General features: G+C 47.2%; 1 protein-coding gene across 1 annotated transcript in view; it reads left to right on the forward strand.

The window, feature by feature from the left end:
* TNR (tenascin R) overlaps nucleotides 1-14416 on the forward strand; it is a 79231-nt gene extending 64815 nt beyond the window's left edge. Inside the window, exons 15-22 of the mRNA XM_021546032.3 lie at nucleotides 9-152; nucleotides 772-902; nucleotides 1871-2003; nucleotides 5480-5631; nucleotides 6582-6678; nucleotides 7437-7598; nucleotides 9164-9327; nucleotides 9773-14416. Coding sequence (XP_021401707.2) covers nucleotides 9-152; nucleotides 772-902; nucleotides 1871-2003; nucleotides 5480-5631; nucleotides 6582-6678; nucleotides 7437-7598; nucleotides 9164-9327; nucleotides 9773-9892 — 1103 coding nt within the window. The 3' untranslated portion in view covers nucleotides 9893-14416. The remainder of the gene's footprint in view (nucleotides 1-8; nucleotides 153-771; nucleotides 903-1870; nucleotides 2004-5479; nucleotides 5632-6581; nucleotides 6679-7436; nucleotides 7599-9163; nucleotides 9328-9772) is intronic.
* Nucleotides 14417-21918: the final 7502 nt, after the last annotated feature.

Genomic DNA, 21918 nt, shown 5'->3' on the forward strand with positions numbered 1-21918 from the left:
GCTTACAGTTGCAGGAGAAACAATTCTCGTGGATGGAGACAGCCAGGAGTACCAGCTGACCAACCTGCTGCCCAGTACCACATACACAGTGTCTATGTATGCCACCAGCGGGCCTCTCACCAGCCAGACCATCAGCACCAACTTCACTACTCGTACGTACAATCACTTCCCTCACTCCTCATCCCTAGCCATGCACCCACCCCAGAAAAAGCAGCCAGCAAGGCTGAGCCAAAGCTCTTGTTACATAGTGAGAGTGTAGAGGTAGCCATGTGGCAAAAGGATACAAACACCAATCCCAAATACCAGTTCAGGGACAACAGAAGAACACAAATTTAATCATCAAGCATCAACCATTATTTTCACTCTTTCAACATCCATCTATCCCTTTATTTCAGAGATTTCCCCTGGCTGTGGTTTCCTGAGCAGACCCCTGACCAAATCCTTTTTGTGCCCAAAGCTGTAGTCCAGAAGAACATGACAACCCATTATGCTCACAAATAGCTTGGCAGGTCTCATAGTACATGAATTTCACATCTGTTACCCTTAAGGTGGCACACAGGTAGAGGAGGACTTCTAGAGGATTTGCAGAGCTCTGTTAAAGACTGGGGATGGGTGATGAGGTCTTGAAACTGAGGGTGAGGATGGCCTTTGGGCCGTAGCTCAGTGCTGCAAGGCTGAATCCCACTGTACTGAATTGGGATTCAACTGAGTGAGCTGAGGTGATTGTGTGTGAGAAATTGCACTTCCCTGTGTCCCTATCCACTTTTGCAGTTTTGGATCCTCCAACAAATCTGACAGCCAGTGAAGTGACACGCCGGAGCGCCCTGCTGTCCTGGGTTCCTCCCGTGGGAGAGATCGAGAATTACATCATGACCTACAGGTCTACCGATGGCAGCCGGAAGGTGAGCAAGGCCTCACACCAAAAAGGCTCGTTAAGTCAGGGAATAATAAGACCATTTTAAAATAAGCAGGAGAAGACAAACAAAGCAAAAGAATGGTACTTGTTGGCTCAGGGAGGCCAGAAGGGCAGACTACTTCTTGCTAAGCAGGATGATAGGGAAAAGCAAGAAGAGATTGCCTAAGGTAAAATGTTGATGCACACCTACTGGTCTGGGCATAGAGGGGTTACCTGGAAATATTGGAGGAACAGGGGCAATTCACAGCTGGTGAAACACAGGCAAGCTGAGGCAGGAGAATAATATACTGCAGAGACATTTAAAATGCCATTTGCCCTTCCTGCAAAAAGGAAGACTGGCACAGACAGATAATTAATTCTGCAATACAATACATTTGATTATTTAATGAGTGTGTCCACATCTGCCTGTCTGGAGGAGATGCAACAAACATCAGCAGAAATACATCATGGCAAATAGTCTAATTTCCTTTGCTGGTGTGATTGGCTTGCAGCAGCCAGAGGATAAGAGCTTTGCAAAAGGGATCTGATAATGCTGTGTGGCACTGGCCTACAACCAGAAAAATTAACATGACAGGAATCAACAGAGTCAAAACTGGCATATAACCAGGTTTGGCTAGCTCTATTTCTTGCACTGCTTGGGCAATCAGTCATGTCTTGTACTGAGGGCACACAGGTCCCAACAGACCCAGTTGACAGAGGACACAGACTGCAAACATTTAAATACATCTCCAAACCAGGCTGCCTTCCTCCATCCAAACCATTCTGAAATGCTGGCTATATTGACTGATCTCATGTTCACTCAGTCCAGGGGTCTAAGCAGTCATGCAGTGCTCCTCAGCCAGGTTCTGCAGTAGTTTGTGGCTTCCCTTCCCTCCTCACTTGCTCTTTAGGCTCCCCATCGCTTTTCTCATCTGTTGCTCTTGGTGTCTGCCTCCTTCTGGGACCCATGTACAGGAGCTGATTGTAGATGCTGAGGACACGTGGATCCGTCTGGAGGGGCTTTCTGAGACCACGGAGTACACGGTGCACCTGCAAGCTGCCCAAAACGCCATGCGGAGCGGCCTCATCTCAACCACCTTCACCACAGGTGAGGACTCACACTGCATCCACCCAGACAGGTGGAGGTTGGCCTACATATCATGCTGGTAGGAATGGACTGCTCTTGGACCTTCCCTCCTCAGGCAGCATTCCTTCGTGAGCCAAAGAGGGGTATTTATAATGCCATGACCACAGTGCTTCGCTACAAAAAGTTAATGGCTGAAAGAGCTATGATTTGAACACAAGACCCAGCCCAGGGCAAGGGGATTTGAGCTTCAGACCAGGAACCATCTATCTTTGCCTTGCCTATGTCCATCCTCAAGTGCATAAACAGAGGAAAAAATACCCACTAAAATCAACATCACATACCAACAGGTATGCTCCTGGGAGAGGACCCAGCCAGTGTCTCCATGCTGTGGACATAATCTGATTGCTCACAAATATCAAAGAGTCATAGAATACTTTGGGTTGGAAAGAATCTTTAAAGGTCATCTAGTTCAATCCCCCTGCAGCAAGCAGGGTCATCTTCAACTTGATCAGTTTGCTCAGAGTCCTGTTGAATTTGACCTTGAAAGTTTTCAGGGTTGGGGTATCCCTGGAAATATCAAGCAGGTGCATCTCCATTGCACTAGTGGAATCACAGACAGCAGAGCCAGCACTTTACCTAATTGTGTTATTCCTCCCCACTCTCATTCTAGAGCATTCACAATCCACTAAGGCACTAAAGTAATGGGAATGGTTTTGTTTTGAAATCAAAAGGTGGGTACCCACAGTCACCACAACCCTCACAGACAGCATACTTACTCTTCCAAGAATGAAGCTTGCATGAGAATGTCACCATGGTTCCCATCCTCTGCAGCCATTCATAATATAGAATTTATGCAAAGCAAATTGTCCCTCATCCTATTTGAAAAGCATGGCTAGGCCAGGGCAATTACAGACAGCATGCATCTTGTCAGGGCTGAATTCAATCATGTTTTTCCTGGGTATCAACAGCACTGAGAAGTCTCCAGATGATGTCCACCAAAATTCCTCCCATCTGTGCTGCCAGTTCAATTTGGAGAGTTTTCTTTGAATCTGCTATGGATACACTTCCCCATCTCAGTTACATGCAAAGGTCCCTTTCCCTGCTTTTAAGAGATAACAGAAACTGTTGACATCAACAAAAGAAGAAATTACTCCTCTAATACATCTATAAAAGATGCTTTCTTGTTCTTGCCTCCTACACGTGTGTAAAGCCAGTAAAATTCAGGTAGGTTATAGAAAAATACATGTAATCTTTGTGGCTGCTTGGGAGTCGGGGATGAAGCTGCATGGGGGTGACTTCTCAGGTGGGATAAAGCAGCAGAAACTCACTTATGTCAGGCAAGGAGAGCACCTTTTCCATCAAACAGAAATGTCAGACCTCAGCAACGTGGGTCCCCACTGTCAGCTGATGCAGCATCCAACACATTTCACTTGCTTTGAAGATGAAGATAGGCATTATCAACAAGTCATTTTCTCCCCACTTACCCCAATATTGATGAGACAGAAGCAACCAGGAGCTATTGCCAAGGCAATGCGATCCATGGACAGCATCTCTCATCAAAGCATCCAGATCTGCAATTCAGTTTACTCTGGCAATGCATCAAGGCACTTTCCAGAGAACAAGGACTTGTCTTTAAGGACAAAAAAAAAAAAAAAAAAGTAAAGAAAGCCAGCCAGGCTTAATTTAAATTGTTTTGCTTTCTTCTGCTTACAGTACACATCCTGGGGTTCTTCTATTCCCCCTGACATATTAATAGCTCAGCCTCTTTTGTTTCATGTTTGCATAAGGTTCTTGGGGAATTGTATACAGATGAGACAAAAGGAAGAAACAGATACAGTATTTATAATTTATAGTGGTTTGAAATGTCTTTCAAGGTCTCCTTGGCTCTTAAAGATATGAATATAAATTAAGAAACAAGCAATCTCCACAGAGCTCAGGGGAGCCCAAAGTGGTTGTTGTTGAAGATGTTTTCATTGTTGGATACTATAAAATATAAACAATGTCTCGCCAGGCTGTGCTACAGACCATGATGATGGGGAAAAAAAAGAGGGGATCTTCAACATTTGGACACAGCAGTGACTTCCAAGCCTTCAGGTCACAAGGTGGAGGGGAATACAACCAAGTGGGAAGCTTGTGTCCTGGTCCTATGGGGCACTACACAACTGTGAAGGACACACACAGCGTAGGAGATCTGAAGGTCCCTCACACCTTCTCAGCTTGTTACAGAGACATCCTTGAAGCACCCATCCACATTTCCAGCTCTGCACTTATTTATTCCATCATCCATACGTACCAACACCAAAGAAAAAGATGTATTTCCCTACTTTGTCTTAAATAAGAAAAAATTGTTTTTAGAGTTGATATTCCAATACTACCAGAATAATTGTCATAATTAAGACTCTCCTAAACTCTGACCACAAAATAATATGTTTCCTCATTAGTGAACACCTGTAGCACAGTCACACAGCCCAGGCTACCTACCTCTAGCATCTCACACAGCTTCATTCCTGCTCAGCTTGCAAGTGACAATTAGCTCAGCATAAGTGCACCATCATTTCCAAGGGCATGGAGAATCAGGAGACTCCCCCTGGAATGAGTACTGTTATAAAACTTGATTGGAGCTGGCAATCCTGAGAGGAGAACAGGTTTTTGGTATTTTCACAGCTGTCTAAATATGCTGGTGACAGCTTAAACCCCAGGGTTTCAGACACAGTGCAGAAAGATGGTCCAAGAAGTGACATCCCTCATAATTCACTGTGATGTTACCATGCACCCTTCCAGCATAAGACATATGGGAGAAAAATTAATGTATGCACACATCCTTTTTTAGTAAGTCCTCTGAGGTCGACAGCAGATACAAAGTCTCACCATCTTGTGGAATTACTCAGAATGCAGAAACCAATATAGACTTTTCCTGAATTGTAATAGTGGAGCCTGAGGCATGGGTGTGGGAATCCAGGGATTCCCTCTGGCTGCCCTGGCAGGTCTGGGACCCTGGCAGGGGGTCAGGAACCCCCTGGACAGAGCCCCCAGAGACACTGTCTGTGATCCAAAGGGGACAAGCTGGAGGAAATTGGGTGTGTCTTGTCCTTTTTCTCCTTCTTCATGCCTTCCATGTTTCACTGTGGTGTTGGCATTTTTCTGTTGGTTCAGGCTGGGGACACACTGTCCAACGTAGGTGACAGATATTGGCACGTTATTGTAAATGCAGCCCAGGGAGTTTCTGGTATTGAATGTTTGTAACATCCCACTGAGGGCAGAGCCCCACACGCTGCCCTGCAGGACAGAGCTGGGCAGGGCAGCAGAACATGTGAGAGATAAACAGAATAAACAACCTTGGAACCAGCACAGACCAATTATGGCTTCTGCTTTGGCAGCGGGGCAGAAAGACAGAGACTTTCTACAATCCCAGAATCATCAATAACACAGATTCTGACACATGGGGAATAGATGTCTCTTTGCTTGAATTTTACCTTTTTTTCCTCTTTATTTTGCAGGAGGACGTGTCTTTGCTAACCCTCAGGACTGTGCCCAGCACCTGATGAATGGAGACACGCTGAGCGGGGTCTACACCATCTCCATCAACGGGGACCTCAGCCAGCGGGTGCCCGTGTACTGCGACATGACCACCGACGGCGGCGGCTGGATTGTGAGTATCCACCTGGCTGTCCTGCACGCTGTCCCCATCACAAAGCAGCTGAGCCCCTACCAGCAAAGCCCAGGAATGACAGCAGGCACAGCATCACACGCTTCATTTCGCACGCCACAGGGAATGGCCCACGCTCTGGTAATAATAGTTACACTTGGAGAAATGCCCTTTGATTTATTTGGCATGTTTGCAGTGCTTCTGGAGAGCAAAATCTGTGAGTGAAGCTGATTTATTGTTCTAGAAATGAAATTAATGGCTGGTAGCTTTCACGGGGAATGATTCACACTGCCTGCAGAAGGAGGGTGTCAAGCGTCACCCCAGTTGAGTCTGCACAGGAGAACTTTAGAAACAAATGCCTGTTTGAGCTGCACAAACACTGCTTGTCTTGATGTAGATGGACTGACAGTGTAAGTAAATAATGCCATGGCGCTTTGATCTTATTAATGTCAAACTCTTACTTACACATATTACACAAAACTCTGTGTAGATGTATAATCAAACTCTGCTAGATGTATAATCAAAACCAAAAAAAAAATGGGCTTCCTCAAATACTGATTTCTAGCCAGTAAATTTCCCTCTCACTCTGCTTCAGAGCATCCCCTTGGATAGCACAGAAATAGCCATCTCAAAGCACAATGATGTGCTAGAAAACCAGAGACACCAGTTAAAGTACTGTACTAGTTAAAGCAGAAACCTTGAAGGCCAATTCCTTCATATTGTACCATTGATTTGCTTTGGACATTATCTAATATCTCCTTTGTTTCTACACCTGCACATGAATTAATGGCACAGCTGCAATTAACACTAACTGGATGGGCATTGCAATTTTCTCCCCTGAAAGGCACAATGGAAAGAAAAATTATTATCTTTACCTTGTGTGTCCAAATCCTGGCAAAGCTGTTTCTCATCTCCATCATTATGATTTTCCTCCTGGTCTTCCTCCACATCAGGTCTTCCAGCGGCGGCAGAACGGGCTGACTGATTTCTTCCGGAAATGGGCAGATTACCGGGTCGGCTTTGGAAACTTGGAGGATGAGTTTTGGCTGGGTATGACCTTCCCTGGTTGCCTTTCACTGATGTGTCGAACATAAGTTCCATAAGCACTGTGTCAGCTGTTGGCTCCTTGCCTCTTTCACCACATTCCTCTACATTCTCCCTCAGACAGTTTTCCTTCTGTTCATTCCCTGCCCTTCACTTTAGGAGCTCATGCAGAGGCACACCACATAAAGGCACACTGTGAAGGTTAGCAGCTCCCTAGTTTGCTTTCTCTAGGAGAGAAGGGGGGTATGTATCCTGTCAGTTTTCATGGATCAGAACCCATCATTGTCCATTGGATGACTACAGGTTGCACTGGTGGCCAGAAAGTCAGCTGTCCAATGAAAGCAGTAAAGGAGTGAGTGAGAGACAGCCCAGATCTGAAATTGAGTGTGCTCCTTCAAAACCTGAACATGAGCCAAAGGGACCTGCAGCATAAACACACTCTGGCTTGTATGGGAGCTTAACAACATAAGCAGCACCAGGGCTCAACAGCTGAATGTTCCAAGCTTCAACAGCATGAAGAAATCTGAAGCTGGGCCTTGAACCCACTGCTCATAGACACAGAGAAGTGAAGCTCTAGTGGGATAGAGAGCCCAGACCCCCGCAGTGCCAGGAGACACACAAACTCACCACAGGTGCTGCTGCTCTTTGATTCCTCTCCTTGCTCTCATTTCCCACTGCTGTTTTATTTGCCTAGAGCTTTCCTTGTTTGTTCACGGAGCGGATCTGGGAACCAGGTCTCACTGAGTGTTTCACTGTCTCAACAGGCTTGGACAACATCCACAAGATCACGTCCCAAGGGCGCTACGAGCTGCGAATAGACATGAGGGATGGTCAGGAGACAGCATATGCCTACTATGACAAGTTCTCCATTGGTGACTCCCGGAGCCTCTACAAACTGCGAATCGGGGACTACAACGGCACTTCAGGTACAGCCTCGTTCCCAGGGGTCTTGGGAAATCCTGTGACTGGCTGGTCCAAGACTGTAAAGGAAATCCCAACATGAAATCTCACTTGTCTAGAGCAGCGAGACAAAAACCCATAGTCCTTTCTGCCTTCCTGCAGTCCCTCATGTAAACCAGGCTGATAAATCCCACTAAGGACATGGAATTTTCCATTGGGGATTAGATGTTTAATATCAGAGACATTGCTGTTCAAATAACCAGGTCGGTCATCAGAGGTGGCATCTCGCTTGGCAATAGCCACAGCTGGCTATTGATGTCATGCTGGAGGCTGTATTTATTGCCTTTCCACAGCTATGGAAAAATCTGAAATCCTCTGAGTCATTTCCTCACATAAATGCCAAACACTGCCCAGTTTTGCAAGGACACTGTCACACCTGCTTACTTGGTTGATTCAGAGGAGTTAGAGTTGCCCACCAGAAGAGAGTGGGTGCTAGAGGAAGAGCACAGGGGATATCTTCCTCAGGAAGGGAGAAGGAGTACAACTGTAGCCCCTTCATCTGGGATGGGAATGCCCAGTGCAAGCCTCCATGAAACTTCCACCATGTACTAGGTGGAATCCCACAACACACCCAAGATGCAGGAATTTCCCTATTCAACACCAGTTAGTTGCCACTGGAAGAGAGGTGACAGCAATCTTGATGGTGTGCAACAAAGCACTTACTCTAACCTCAAATCCCAGGGCACAAAACACCCAACCTACTTCCAAGGATAGCAGTAATAGGGTCATACAGACATGATTCTGTCCCCTTTGCCATGCAAACTCTGCTTCCAGCCATCCAGCCAAGGAACTTCTGCTCCACCTTGAGCTAAGGGAGCCAGGGCTCAAAAATTGTTCATTGTCAAGAGTTTTTCTAATAAGTTTCTCCATGGCTGGATTGCACACAGCCAGCTTGGGTCCACTTCATATGTCCTTAGGGTTTACAGAGGAGCATATTTAGAATGTCTCCTGTAAGTACATCACTCAAGTCACGATATTTTACACTGGCTTTTCTTTCACACAAAAGCAGCTGTCTAGTTATCCAGTGAGGATGAAATTAGAGGTTTTGGTAGAGTAAGACATCACTCACCTTCCAAAAAACTTCTTTCCAGATGGCCAAGCATCTTGGTTCATGAGATGAATGTCTGGCCTCCTTTGAGAGAAAAAACTCCTTTGGCTAACAGGAAAGAAGGAGGCTGAAAGCATTCTGAAGTTATATAGCAGAGCCAAGCCTTGAGAAAGCAGGGATGCCAAAATCTGGGATTAAATTAATTTCTGAAACACTGAAATTCAGATCCAAGCACATATCAAAGCACTTTATCTAACACAGCCAAGGAGTCTCTAAGATTTGCTACAGTCTGCACTGATCCTAAACAGACAGCAGAGGACCTCAGATGAGCCAGCTGTGAACAATTCCAGTTAACACTGTCAGACTGTCAGCTGTTTGAGCCATTGACTGGAATGGTTACACAAAACCAGAATATCCTAATTTCCTTGTGAAAAGACCAGATACCTCAGACTCCATCACCTTTAATGGCATCTCTTTCCACAGGAGACTCCCTCACCTATCACCAGGGACGCCCCTTCTCCACCAAGGACAGGGACAACGATGTTGCTGTGACAAACTGTGCCATGTCCTACAAAGGGGCCTGGTGGTACAAGAACTGCCACCGCACCAACCTCAACGGCAAGTACGGAGAGTCCCGGCACAGTCAGGTAAGGGCAGAGCTGGCTTGAAAGCCTCCAGAGTTTCTTCCAGGGGAACATCCCAGCAAGCCTAGGTTAGGGCTGGGGCTGGGTGATTGGTGCACCAGGGTCATAATTGGTGGCATGACCCCACACCAGCTCAAGTAAAAAGGGAGCCACCTTCAAGCCAACCTTCCAGCCATCTTCAAGACTTTGTGCCTCACACATGCTGCCATAGTAATTTTCTGTAGTGTGTTATATTAAAAAAATTACCTATATGAAATATGATCTGCCTTTGAACAGTGGGAAAAAAAAAACAATCAAGCCATAGATGCAGGGGAGTTCCTTGCTCCTGCTATAGTAAGGTTTTTCCTTCTGGCTTCTCTACATCAATCAACCTTGTATCCTTCCTCTCCTACTCTAGTTTCTTGTTAGAGTCTTTCCTCACCCTCTACCTTTCTCTCTCTCCTGCCAGGGGATTAACTGGTACCATTGGAAAGGCCACGAGTTCTCCATCCCCTTTGTGGAAATGAAGATGCGACCTTACAACCACCGTAACATCTCTGGGAGGAAGAGACGGTCCCTACAGCTCTGAGCCAGCTGAACCCCTCCTGCCTCCCACCACCTGACCTTTTCTGTCATTTGTTTGTATTTTATAATATGAAAAGGGAAAAAAAAAAATTACTACTCATCTGAGATAGCAACCTGCCCCTCACAAGTGCTGGAGGGAACCATGGCACAAGGAAAGGCTATGGGAAAGGAAAGACCTCATTGCTTTGCATCTGTCCCAGAGAAATACCAAATTTCCAGTCTCCCTATCCCAATACTCTGGCCCTTAACATGAGAAGAAAGATAAAGAGACAGATTTTTTTGATATTTTTTTAAAAGACATAGAAATCCTGAGCAAACCCTGTTAGAAATGTTTGTCATGGGGCTTGTGGCAGAAACTTTCCCCACAGGTACCTTGGTGTGGCCATTTCCAGCCCAGTCATGGCCACGGACGCCCGTCCTCTCCCTGCCTCCCTGTCCCCTCCTGGCAGGGAGGTCCCAAGCTTCATGCCATCCTGTAGACACCAATTCATCCAGCAGGCAGAGGCCCATCTCTCCCCTGTATGCAGGCTCTGGACACATGAGGACTAAGTGAGGATGAGCAAAGGCTCATCCCGTCCCCATTTTCACAGCAAGGCTTGGCAAATATCTGCATATGTAGGAAAACTCCAGAGAGTCCACAGCTCATGTGTTGGTCCTACCACAAAGTCATCCTCATGTGCATGAGGTGTATGGGAATAAGAACTACTCCACCAGCCCCAACCTTCATTATCCACTCCTCCAAGCTTAATTCAGCCCACTCCAGGTCCATGACATCTGCTTGGGTTATGCTGAACTTGATGGAGAAGAAAGGACTTAAATTAGAAGACTTGGGAGAAAAATCCCTACTTGTGGTCCTGAAATCTAGGACCCATTTCCTCTGTTATTTCTACATTCCATAATGCTCTCTCCTCACTGAGGTCACTGGACCCAAACAAAAGAGTCTCAGAGAAGAAGCAGCAATAAAATGATATCAAACAACTGCAGCCCAACCTGAATCCAGCAGCTGTCACAGCTCAGGTGCTCCTGTTTATGGCCCTCCATGCACACAGGGAATTTTGGCAGTGCAGCTAAGGGAAGAGAAGTGCAAGCTGAGGAATGCCCATTTCCTTCCTTCTCCTACACCATCCCTCTTCAATGCCATCACAAGAGGGACACAAATCTCAGTGCCTTGGTATTGCCAGCTCTCCAACAGGATATCCAGTTTCCCCTCCTGGAAGGGATTCCATTTGGATTTTGGAGCACTTCAAGGCCCTTGGAAGAATTAATGAGCTCGCTCTTCCCACCCTTAGCTTCTCCTGTCTCAAGGAAGATGGACCCTTTGGATAACTCTGTCTGTGCCCTGTTGTCACTGTCCCCACCTCCACATAGCCCAAATGACCACCATGCTTAAGTCACTCCTCTCCAAGGACTCTGATCAATGCTGGGCATTGTCACTGGACTCATCCTTGCATCCAAGGACAATGCAGCTCATCACTGGATTTGCAGCCAAAGGAACATTATGAATGCTAAACACTGCTGTCTGGTTTTATCACACTGAAGCTGCTTTGTCTCAAAAGCATCTTTCAGATGGCAACATAAAGGCATCTTTGCAGTAGCTTATAATTCAGGCCAGTGTATCTTTCATGGTCACGCTCCTTAATGTTCTGACGTTGCTCACAATGGCTGCAGAGCTGAAGAAGAGCATTAAATGGGAAACATAACCTCCTTCTCCATGGCACATACTGGCACGTGAAATCACAGCTAACACTGAGGTCAAGATTAGATATAGGGCCCAGTCCTTTGTGTGGTCAGCTTACAAGCCAACCTGGAGAAAGGATGCTCAGCAACATCTCATATGTAAATGAGGTGTCCCTTCTTACTTCCCCTTGGCATCAAATCAGGCAACAAGTCAACCCCTTGAGGAACAGGTGAGTCAGAGGCTGCAGATGTTGGGATCTCTTGCAGGACATGCCCACTGTCACAGATGGTGGCATGTCACACCTCCTAAGCACCCAACACTACTTTAAGACCCAAAAGCCAACAAAAAGCAGCAAATGGAACTGATTAAAGCCTAAGAAGACTTTTAGTAGACCAGCAGAGTAAATTTTTCTCCAAACCATCAAGAATTGCTAGGAAGAAATATCTCAACAAAAGCTGTAACAGAGCAGCGGTTATAACCAGCAGAGATTGGCAGTGGATGGTGCTATTTTCTTACCTACCCAGGTGAAAGGAAGAGATGTCAGTGGAAACATACACTTATTCACAGCCAAGTGAAAGGCAAGAAACCTCTCTTTTCAAAATTAAGACTCAAACAGAAAGTTTGAAAAAAAAGTCAAAATTTGCAAGTTTTTTCTAGGAGTTTCAAAAGAACATCCTCAAAAAGGCTGATTATTCTCTAAATAGATTTACTGTGTGCATAGTCAGGTATGAAATTGGACAATATCCAATCTTTCAGTGCTATTATACATCAGCACTGGTCCCTGACCTCTCATGTGATACCAGGATGTCACCTTTCCATGGCATTGGTGACAGACAGTTGCTACAATTTTTAAAGGAAAGATTTTTACACATCATGTTTTTCTCCTGGTGATAACCCAACCCAAGCCCAGGCACACAACCAGCAATGATAACCCAGTCATTTGAGCCACTGTTCCCTTTTCACATTGACCATAAACAAGATGCAATTTCCCAGAAAGTTATTTTTCTATATTGCCTTAATTTTTTTTTTGACAAAGCTCCTGCCAGTACATTTGTGCTTAATGTTGATGCTACAGAAGGCCCCATGATTAAGTAGTTTCTTCTCACCCTCCATCACTGGATGGGCTAGTTCATTCTCCAGCTAGTCCAGGTTTGGGCCTGGAATTCCCAGAAACCAAGCCTGGATCTGGTGCAGTGCTCATCTTGAGAGACCTTGGCTTCAGCATGTGAACTACCACTGGGCTCTGCTGGGTTTGTGTGGCTCAGGCTTGTTCCAGAGCCCAAAAAGGAGCATGAGGCTGTTACCCAAACCACACAATCCACTGCAAGATGCCAGGAAGCAGCACATCAAATCCTTCACACAGCAGAACACTGTGTGTGCCCATGACCCTTGCAGTCTTTCAAAGCCACATTCCTAACCCCAAAATCCTAGAGGGAAACACAAAGGGACTTTCATCCCTTGCCCAGTTTCTCTCTGTTTCCATTCTCCAAGCCCACCTTCCCTTTGCACACTGCACTGAAACATAACCAAAGAAAAAATGAGTCCTGAAAGGAAAAGCTGCTTTTAGTAAAGCGATAGCATCTATAAATGAATAATTTCAAAAAGGAGAAAGGCCAGGCTCTCCCTAAGAGTAGCTGGGTTTTGGTAGGAAGGTATTGGGACAGTATCCACACAAAGCTTGGGGAGAAGTCTGCTTCTACTCCTTATCTGTGCATTATTTTACTATCCCAAATTTGCCCTAAACCAGGCCACATGGGCACCTCAAAGATCAGTACCAGCCTAAATGCCCTCTTACCTCCCTCCCAGAGAGATGTTTATCCCAGGTGAAGTGCCCAGGTGTGGAATGCACAGCTCATGCCACCTTCACTCCCAGCGATGCAGCTGGTGAGGCTCAGCCAGCCCTGTCCCCATGCCCCCAACAGGCTCAGAGCAGCCTGACAAAACACAGCAGGAGCCAAAGTACCCTCCTGGTGAGCTCATGACCTTCCTCCCAGCTCAGAGCTGCCCTCCTGCTGTGTCCCCACCATCACATCTGGGGGTGACCATGCACCCCCTATCCTATGCCCCCCCAGACATGCCCACAAGTTTTGACTTTACTAAACACTGCCAGCAATGAACTCTCACTCCAAAAAAAACCCTTTAATTCATGCTTACACCCACTACAAGAGGGTTCTGTTCTGGGGCCACACAAGAAGCCCATCCCTGTTTCTGCCAGCCAAGTGTCCTAGGATGGCAATAAAACCCAACAGAGTCCCCTGGAGACCACCTGCAGGGTCACCTTCCCCTTTCCTAAAATCCTGATGGTGGAGGCAACTCCTTGCTTCTTCCAGAAGGGAAATTTGGGGTAAGTGGGAGGGAAAGGCCCTTCCCATGGGAGATCCTGATGCCTAGACCTGCCTCAATACCCAGCCTGCAGTTCTTCAGATGTCAGTGACTTCTCAGAAGGATGATGACACAAAGACCTAAACAAACAAACAAGCAGCCCCCTGTGTACAAGTGTTATCCTGGAAATGTTCTTAATATGTTAAAAAAAGTTTAAAAACATAAATAAGAAGGGAGAACAGAGGCAATGAAATGCCTTGAACAGGTTCTGATGAACTCAAACACAAACCACTGCAACCAAATGAAGGGGAAAAGAAAAGTAAATAAATGCATAAATAAAATCTATAATATAAATAAATAATATATTAAACAACCTCCCCACCCTGTAATGAAAATGTAGCTTGGAGAATGGGATCAACGCTTGTTAACCATTGTTAACTAGTATTTTTAGTCCTGACCGCTCTTAGGCTATGTATAGTTCCTTTTTTTAATGCATTTTCTATACATTAATAAAAGATACTGAAGGAGTGAGCTGTGTGCCTGTCTGGGAGTGGGGTGGGACCAGGGTCCTCGTGCATCCAAGCCCAGCAACATTTCAGCCCCAACCTCATGCCAAGAAGGGACATGCATCCCCTATCCCTGATCTTTGGTTACCCTATGGGAGGAGCATGGGGGGCTTAGCACGGATTCACATTCAAACCTAGAGAAACAGCAGCTGACAGACCTAACACATGCAATGTAATAAAAAAACGTGGGAGGAAGTTTTGGGGCAGCCCAGCTTTGGCTGGTGATCCCATTTCCATCCCTGTAGGTGTTCAAGACCAGATTGGAAAAAGCCCCAAGCAACCTCATCCAACCCCAGGGATGCCTTGGGCAGAAAGTGGGACCAGAGACTCCCAAGTCCCCCCCTGCCCAGCTATGCTGTTAAAATAAATAGCAATAATGTGGCCATGAAATCGGGTCAGCACAGTTGGTCCATTAACCACAGGAAGGCAGAGAGCTGGGATTTGGCCTCAGCCCAGCATAAGACATTTTGCTAATAAATTTAGCTGTTCTCATGAGCTACAGAGGCTCTTGGCTCTGCAATTTGCAGCCAGAGAAAGCAAAGTTGTGGTATGAATGCTTGGGAACAAAGGGAAACAACCCGAAAATCTTCAGTGAAAACCATTTTCCTGATTTAAACAGCACTCTGTTCCCAACATGATGGAAACGCCACCAAAAAACAGACTGGAAGCCTTGGTCCAGCAGAATATACTCCCCATATATTCTCCCAGAAAATACCCCAAACAAAACCCCAGCACAGATTAGCAAAAATCTCAAGGATGAATATGAACTGCAGAAGATTTTGAAATTCTTGTTTCACAAGAAGACTTTACCCAAACCTCTTTGTTTAAAGTTTTCACATTTGACACGTAGCCAGACAGTATGAGAAAGCTCGAAAGAAGCTTTTCCGCCAGACCACTTCAATATTTTCTAAATTTGACTTTGTAGAGACAAAACAGGGGTGTTTTCTTGGTGGCAGCTTCTCTTTCTTGCTTGGATTTATGAGACAAAATAGGAAGTTTGTGAGAGAGGGGATGTCCCACCTCGGTCATGACCCTTAGTACACCAAAAGCGAAGGGTGAAGCCTGATAGACTTGACTGCCTAGAATAAATGAACTTTTTCTGTGTCTGAAGGCAGTTAGTGCCATGGAAGACCCTTCATGCAAGGCCTGTGCGTGGAGGAGCTGAGGGATGGAGATGTGTTTGGGATGGGGAGAAAGGGTTACTTGTGCTGGTATTTGTCATCCCAGTCTCACTGTGCTTGGCCAAGCAGTTGTCTGTCACAGCATATGCCACAGCTGAGACTGCCACAACACTCAGAGTATCACCATAAAATTTTGGAAGGCTTCAAGCATCAGCCCTTCTTGTTCTTTAGCCAAATCTTTTATCTCCTCACTGTGTGCCCTCTGTTCCCTTTGGTGGTTACTCAGTGCACCTGGGCACTGCATGGCTCATTGCTGTCAGTGCTACTCACCTTCTGTACCCACTGGGGATGAGGCTGGGCCCAGCCCCACTCCCAGTTACCCCAAACTGTGTCCCTACAATTGTGCAGGGTGTTCTACTTATGGTCTCTAACAGAAGGGCGACACCTTCCACTGTGCACCCTTCACTTAGCATATCTGGGGCCAAGTGAGGCAGAGAACCTGACTGCAGAGAACCCCCCAAAAAGTCCACCTGGAGGAAACACAGTCTTCCTATTGCAAAAACCAATAGCAAGAGGCAGATATGTATCAGTCAGAGGTTGGTACTTAGAGACGGCAGGTAGCAGGCACATGGGGAGCTGCAGCATCCCTCTGGATCATAACTACCTCTCAAAATCACAGTCAAGGCCAACTCCATGTTTCAGATGGGATGAGAAAGGAGTGAGGGCTGGCAAAAGCTCTTTTCTAAACACTACAAGTTTCAGTTTAAGCCAGGGAAGTGTTTTGCCCCATCACACTAAACCCTGGAGAGATCCTGCCCTACCACATGTGCCCACCACCGTCATCACTGGCCCCTCTGTCCTTGCACAGCCCAGAGCCATCACCATAATCTAGACATGGCCCTACATGTGGTGGGATCTCGTATTTCCAGGCACTCCAAGCAGCATGCCTTCCCAGGCACGCCACACTCCTCTTCAGGCACTTCCAGCCACCACAGCCCCCCCATCTGCACTTTACACAGAGATATTTCATCACAGCCCTCTTACCAAAGTCCCCTTTTTGCATGAGTGATGCTCAGGAACTTTGTCCCAACAGCAAACATCAGGAGGGTGTGCAAAGGTCCTCAGCGAGGACCATCCTAAAGCCAGAGCTCAAGCAACACATTTCTAACAACACATCCTGCATCCTCAGCCCAAAACAACACACGAGGGGAACGCTGGCCCAGGAGCACAGAGTGTGGCAGGAGGAGGTGCAATGCCTCCAAGAGCAAGGCTGGAGCAGGTTGATGAAGGGGCAGCTTTGTGCCATAGATTCACAGCTGCTTTATTGCTTAGGAGATATGATTTTTATAGCACCATCTTCAACATTCTCAGATTTTAATTCCCCCTCATAAGACTGCATGTGTTCATCATCCCTTTTAAAACTCTCATTCCCATCTTGATATTTTAACTCCTGGGCCTACAGGCTCTAATATTTAGTTATGTAGAGTAGAAAAAAATTATAAATTATCTCTTTTCATCAAATCTAAATGCAGGGATTTTAAATTTCATTATTTAAATTTTATTTATGTGTCCCCTCTCCCTGGGATGAGGAATGCTGTGAATAGCAGCCTCCAGGCTTATTCCCCTTCCCCGTGATATAACCAGCAATTTTTCTGCTTGCAACTTGTTTCAACAAGCACAGAATCAATCCTAGAATGGGTTGGGAAAGACCTTAAAAGATCATCTAGTTCCCACCCCTCTGCCATGGGCAGGGACACCTTCCACTATCCCAGGCTGCTCCAAGTCCTGTTCAGCCTGGCCTTGGACACTTCCAGAGATCCAGGGGCAGCCACAGCTTTTCTGGGCAACCTGTGCCAGGGCCTTACCACCTTCACAGGGAAGAATTTCTTCCAATATCCCTTCTAACCCTGCCCTCTGTCAGTGTTAACCCATCCTGCTCTTTATAGCAGCACTTCTCTGCCTTCCCAGTATTTTTGTGCTGCTTTCTGCTGTCAGAAGAACAGCAAAGGATGCAGCAATCCTGCAGCAGCTTCTCCCAGCAGCATGGCTAATACTCTTGCTCCCACCCAGGTTATCTCCCTGGCATTGCTCCTCCACAGGGACTGCTGACCAGCAGAGCAGAGCACACCAGGATGTGGTGAGGACACAAACCGCCTCTGTTCAGCACAACAGGCCTTTGTCCCCATGCTGTCCCCTGCACTTGTCAATGTCACAACAAAAGAGGGGGTTGAAGGAAGTAACTCTGCAAATGGTTATGAGAAAAATCCTCCTTAAAAATGAGAAGAAGAGTGAGATGAGGTAGGAAATCCTCCCTCTAAGAATTTCCGAAGGTGATGGAAATGGGTGCTTGGGAGAGGAGCAGCAGAGGGGATGGGGCTGGAGGAGCATCAGGACAGCACTGTTCCCCCACTCCTGGGGACAGTGTCTGTCCCTGCTCCTGGCCCAATGTCCCCTGGCTGCACCCAAGTCAGGCCAAAACCAGATGGAATCTCCCTGTTCACCCCTTGGATGGGTTCCTCAGTCACAACTGCCCCCTCTGCTGCCTCTGCCTCCTGTCTGAGGGACACCTTGCCCCTCAAAATACAGGAACCTGCTCTCCCTCGCAGATGGGCAGAAAGAAGCACAGCACCCCTAGAAGAAAGGTCATGGTTGTTTTTTCCCCTCTTTCACCCATGACAATTTGCATTTCTCTCTCGGTTCCCTCCCGGTGGGTGGGTGGGTGAGTTCCCAACAAGCTGCACTGCCCCAACCCTAACACCCAGCTGCATCCTCCCCACGGAGCCCCTGGTAGCAAACAAGATGAGGAGCAGGAAGACTTTGAAGTGTGAAGAACAAAGGTCAGATAGTCCCACCCCCAGGCAGGAGCTAAGCCCCAAGGGCAGCACAGAACATTCCAATGGCTCCAATACCACCAGCCAAAATCCTCATGTGATCCTGAGCCAAGGGACATCAGCTCACCACAAATCTCCAGGAACAGCTTCCCCCATGGGAGTGGCTTATGGAGGGGAACAAATAATGAAAATAATCAAAATACTACTACTAATTTGGCATCTGCATATCATTAAAAAGCAGGATTGGCTCTCCCTGCCCACCTCACCTGGGCTCTGGGGGGGAGCTGCACTAAGGGATTGTTCCTCAGGCACGGGGCTGAGCCAAAGGAACGACTGTGACAGAGGAGATGGCCAGCACAACCGGTTTGTCACCTAAAATTCAACCTTGGCAGATCAGATCCAACACCCATCCGGCACAGGCAACCCTTGGGGGTGGCTGGAGGAGGCACAAGCCACTGCTTCCTACAGCTGGGGGCATGTGCTGCTCCTTGGGGGCACCAGACTGTGCCCAAGTATCACTCGCCTCTCTGCCTTTGGTTCACACCTTCCACAAATCCAGCCCTGGGATGCTGCTGCTGACCCCATTTCCATGCTGGGGGAAGGAGCCCCCTCATTCACCAGCAGGTTTTTCTTTCCCATAACTGATCCTTGAGTGCTTCCAAAGGGGAAGGCACCACGTCACGCTGCCGGGACGCGCCCAGCCCGGCGCTTTCCCCACCTCCTAGTGTGTGTCCTCTCCCCCTTGCCTGCCACCAGTGCTGCTTTGTAGGATTTCCTCAGGAAGGAGTTCCTGAAGGCTCACACACACAAAACAAGCAGCTCTAAACAGCCCAAAGACTGAGCTGTGCCCTGAGCAGACACGTAGCACCCTCCTCCTCACTGCACACAGGTCCCTTACACCACAGCTTTCTCAACACAAGCATCCAGCAGTATTTGAGGAGGCACCTGAGGACCTCCCCTCAATCCCTACCTCAGCATTCTTCTTGTCTAAGCACCAGGGTGATCCTGAAAATCCTGGCTCATCTTGGCAAACCCAGCAGCAAAGCCTCCCAAGTGGTGGGTGAGCATGAGGCACCCCCAAAAACTCACCAGTTTGGGGGCATTTTCCCTAAGAGCAGCATTTGCCCCCATCCCTGCCTATGTGGGACTTAGCCCCAACACTTAAGGGCAGTGCCAAAACAGCCCAAGGTAGGAAGACCTAGGTGGGACAGGGACACCTGAGCCCAACCTACCCTCAGAGCCCCTTCCTGGAGGGGACAGAGCCTATCTGGAACTAAATGAGGAAGAGGAGGGGATGAAGCAGCTTCTCCCAAAACACTAGCTTTGTGTTTGTCCTCCACTCGTGCATCAAGAGTCACCATCTCATTCATCTCATCCCACCCCTCCTCCTCATTTTCCTCCAAAGCCAGAAAATCCATTGCTGCTTCTAAATACCAAGAGCTGCTATTTTTATCCAGACCACGACCAGGGCGTGCGTTATTTTTGGTGTTTAAACTGCAGGCTTTTTTTTTTGTGGGAGGGGGAGAGGGAGGGGAAAAGGCAGAAGCATGGGGGAAAAATGAGAGGAATGTTTCTCTGGGAGCAGAGTTTTCCATTGCTTACTTTAAGCCAGACTTGTGTCTGCAAATAGAAATCACCACCAGAGAGCAGAGGAAGCAGCTGGGAAAGAAAGGTGTGATCATGTCTGGAGTCACTTCACCACTCCCACCATACTGAAAAAACCCCAAATAAACTGACCCTGGGTACCAGCTGGGTGCTACCAAGGACTAAAGCTCACAGCTGTGTAACAAAGCAAACTGGTAACAAAATTAGATTAATACAATGAAACAAGGGGGAGGCAAGAGAGTGTTTCTATCTTCAGCATGAAATGAGTAATGTTTTCAAAATCAAATTAGGGGGCTTAGGAGGAAATTGAAGTTATCAGGGTGCTTTTTGACATGGGAAAGGCTTTGATACAGCATGGAAATAAAGATTTTGGGAAGGATGGATGGAGAACAGGAGCTGGAGGTGGGATTTGATATCCAGCTGGTCCGAGGCCTGGGCTCAGACTGACATCCCATGAGGTGACAGGAGCTTGCCTGGCATAGGCTCACTCAGTTTCTGTGCTCGAGGGGCACCAGCAAGCTGGGAGACAATCTGGAGCTGCAGTGATTCATCAGCAGCTGAGTCACGGCTTCCTCTCGCCCATTAAAGTTTCTGAGAAACAAAGCACGATTCCTTGGATCCCAGATATGCTGTGTGCCAAACAAAATGAGGAGGTGGCAGGTTCCAAATCCCTGCAAATGTACCTTTTTTTCATGCCACAAGGGAAAGAGCCTTGGCACACCTTGCTGCAGGAGACATCCACAGGGTCAAACATCACGTGCTGTTTAAATTCAAGACACCTTCTATAGACCACTATGGAATTTGAGCTGGAGTTGGAAGGGACCTTTACAGGAGGAGGAAGGGACCTTTACCTTTGGAGAGGATGATGCTGACTTAGAGCAGTGGAATTATTATATTTGTATATTCTAGCATTAATTCTCAGTTTCTAAAGTCTATCTGAAGCTTCCCAGCTCAGTTTAATGGCATCACCACCGTCGATGGCATCGCTTCCCAGCTCAGTTTAATGGCATCACCACCGTTGATGGCATCAAGACTCCTTCATAGGTAGCAGTACTCCAAGACATCAGCATTAGCAGTGCCCACCACCTCCACCTCTGCCACATCACCACAGCACTCCTGCCTGAAGCCAAGGCACCGTGTTCAGGGGGGCCCCCAAAAATCTGGGGAAGGTGCAAGGCTAGCAGCCCCTCCCTTGTCAAGGCCTCTGCCAAATTAAATCACTGATAGGGAATGTGGAGCCCCAGTGAGGCTGTTTGCCCAGGGAATGAAGCAAATATCCCAGGTGCCAGGGACAGGCTGAGGTTTCACATTCCCAGGCCCAGGGACAGGCACCTTGAAGCCTAACACTTTCAGATATGCTCACCCTTGGAGAGCTCTGATAATAAATATTTTTAGTCAATAATAAATATTATTTATAATTATAATATTATAAATTATAAATAGTTTTAGTCAGTCCTCTTAGAGGGATTGTGGCAAAGGTGAAACTGTGCTATCTGGTGCTGTAGAGTGGTCAGGTACCCCTCAGGTGACTTTCAGCACCCAGGTGGTTTCTGTGTGCCCCAGGGAGGGTGTTTTCATAGGGGGATTTGGTACCCACAAAAGAGGGAATGGCTGCAGCTCAGTGAGGGGGGAGAGCTGGGATGGGGTAAGCTGGGAAGCAGTGAGCTGGGATGCAGGGGGCTGGGATAGGTCAGGGAACAAGGGAGAAATAGGATGGGGTGAGCTGGGACATGGAGAGATGGGATGGAATAAGTCAGGATAGGGTGAACTGGGATATGAGAAACTGGAATGCAGTAAGGCACATGATACAAAGCCCAGGAATCTTCATCCTCCAGCATAAAACCAAGGGGAAAGCTCCTGGCATTAAGCAGCAAATCTTTAGGGAGAAATTGCTTGGTGTTTCCCAC

The sequence above is a fragment of the Lonchura striata genome, chromosome 9 (genome assembly GCF_046129695.1).
Source record: "Lonchura striata isolate bLonStr1 chromosome 9, bLonStr1.mat, whole genome shotgun sequence".
NCBI lineage: Eukaryota > Metazoa > Chordata > Aves > Passeriformes > Estrildidae > Lonchura > Lonchura striata.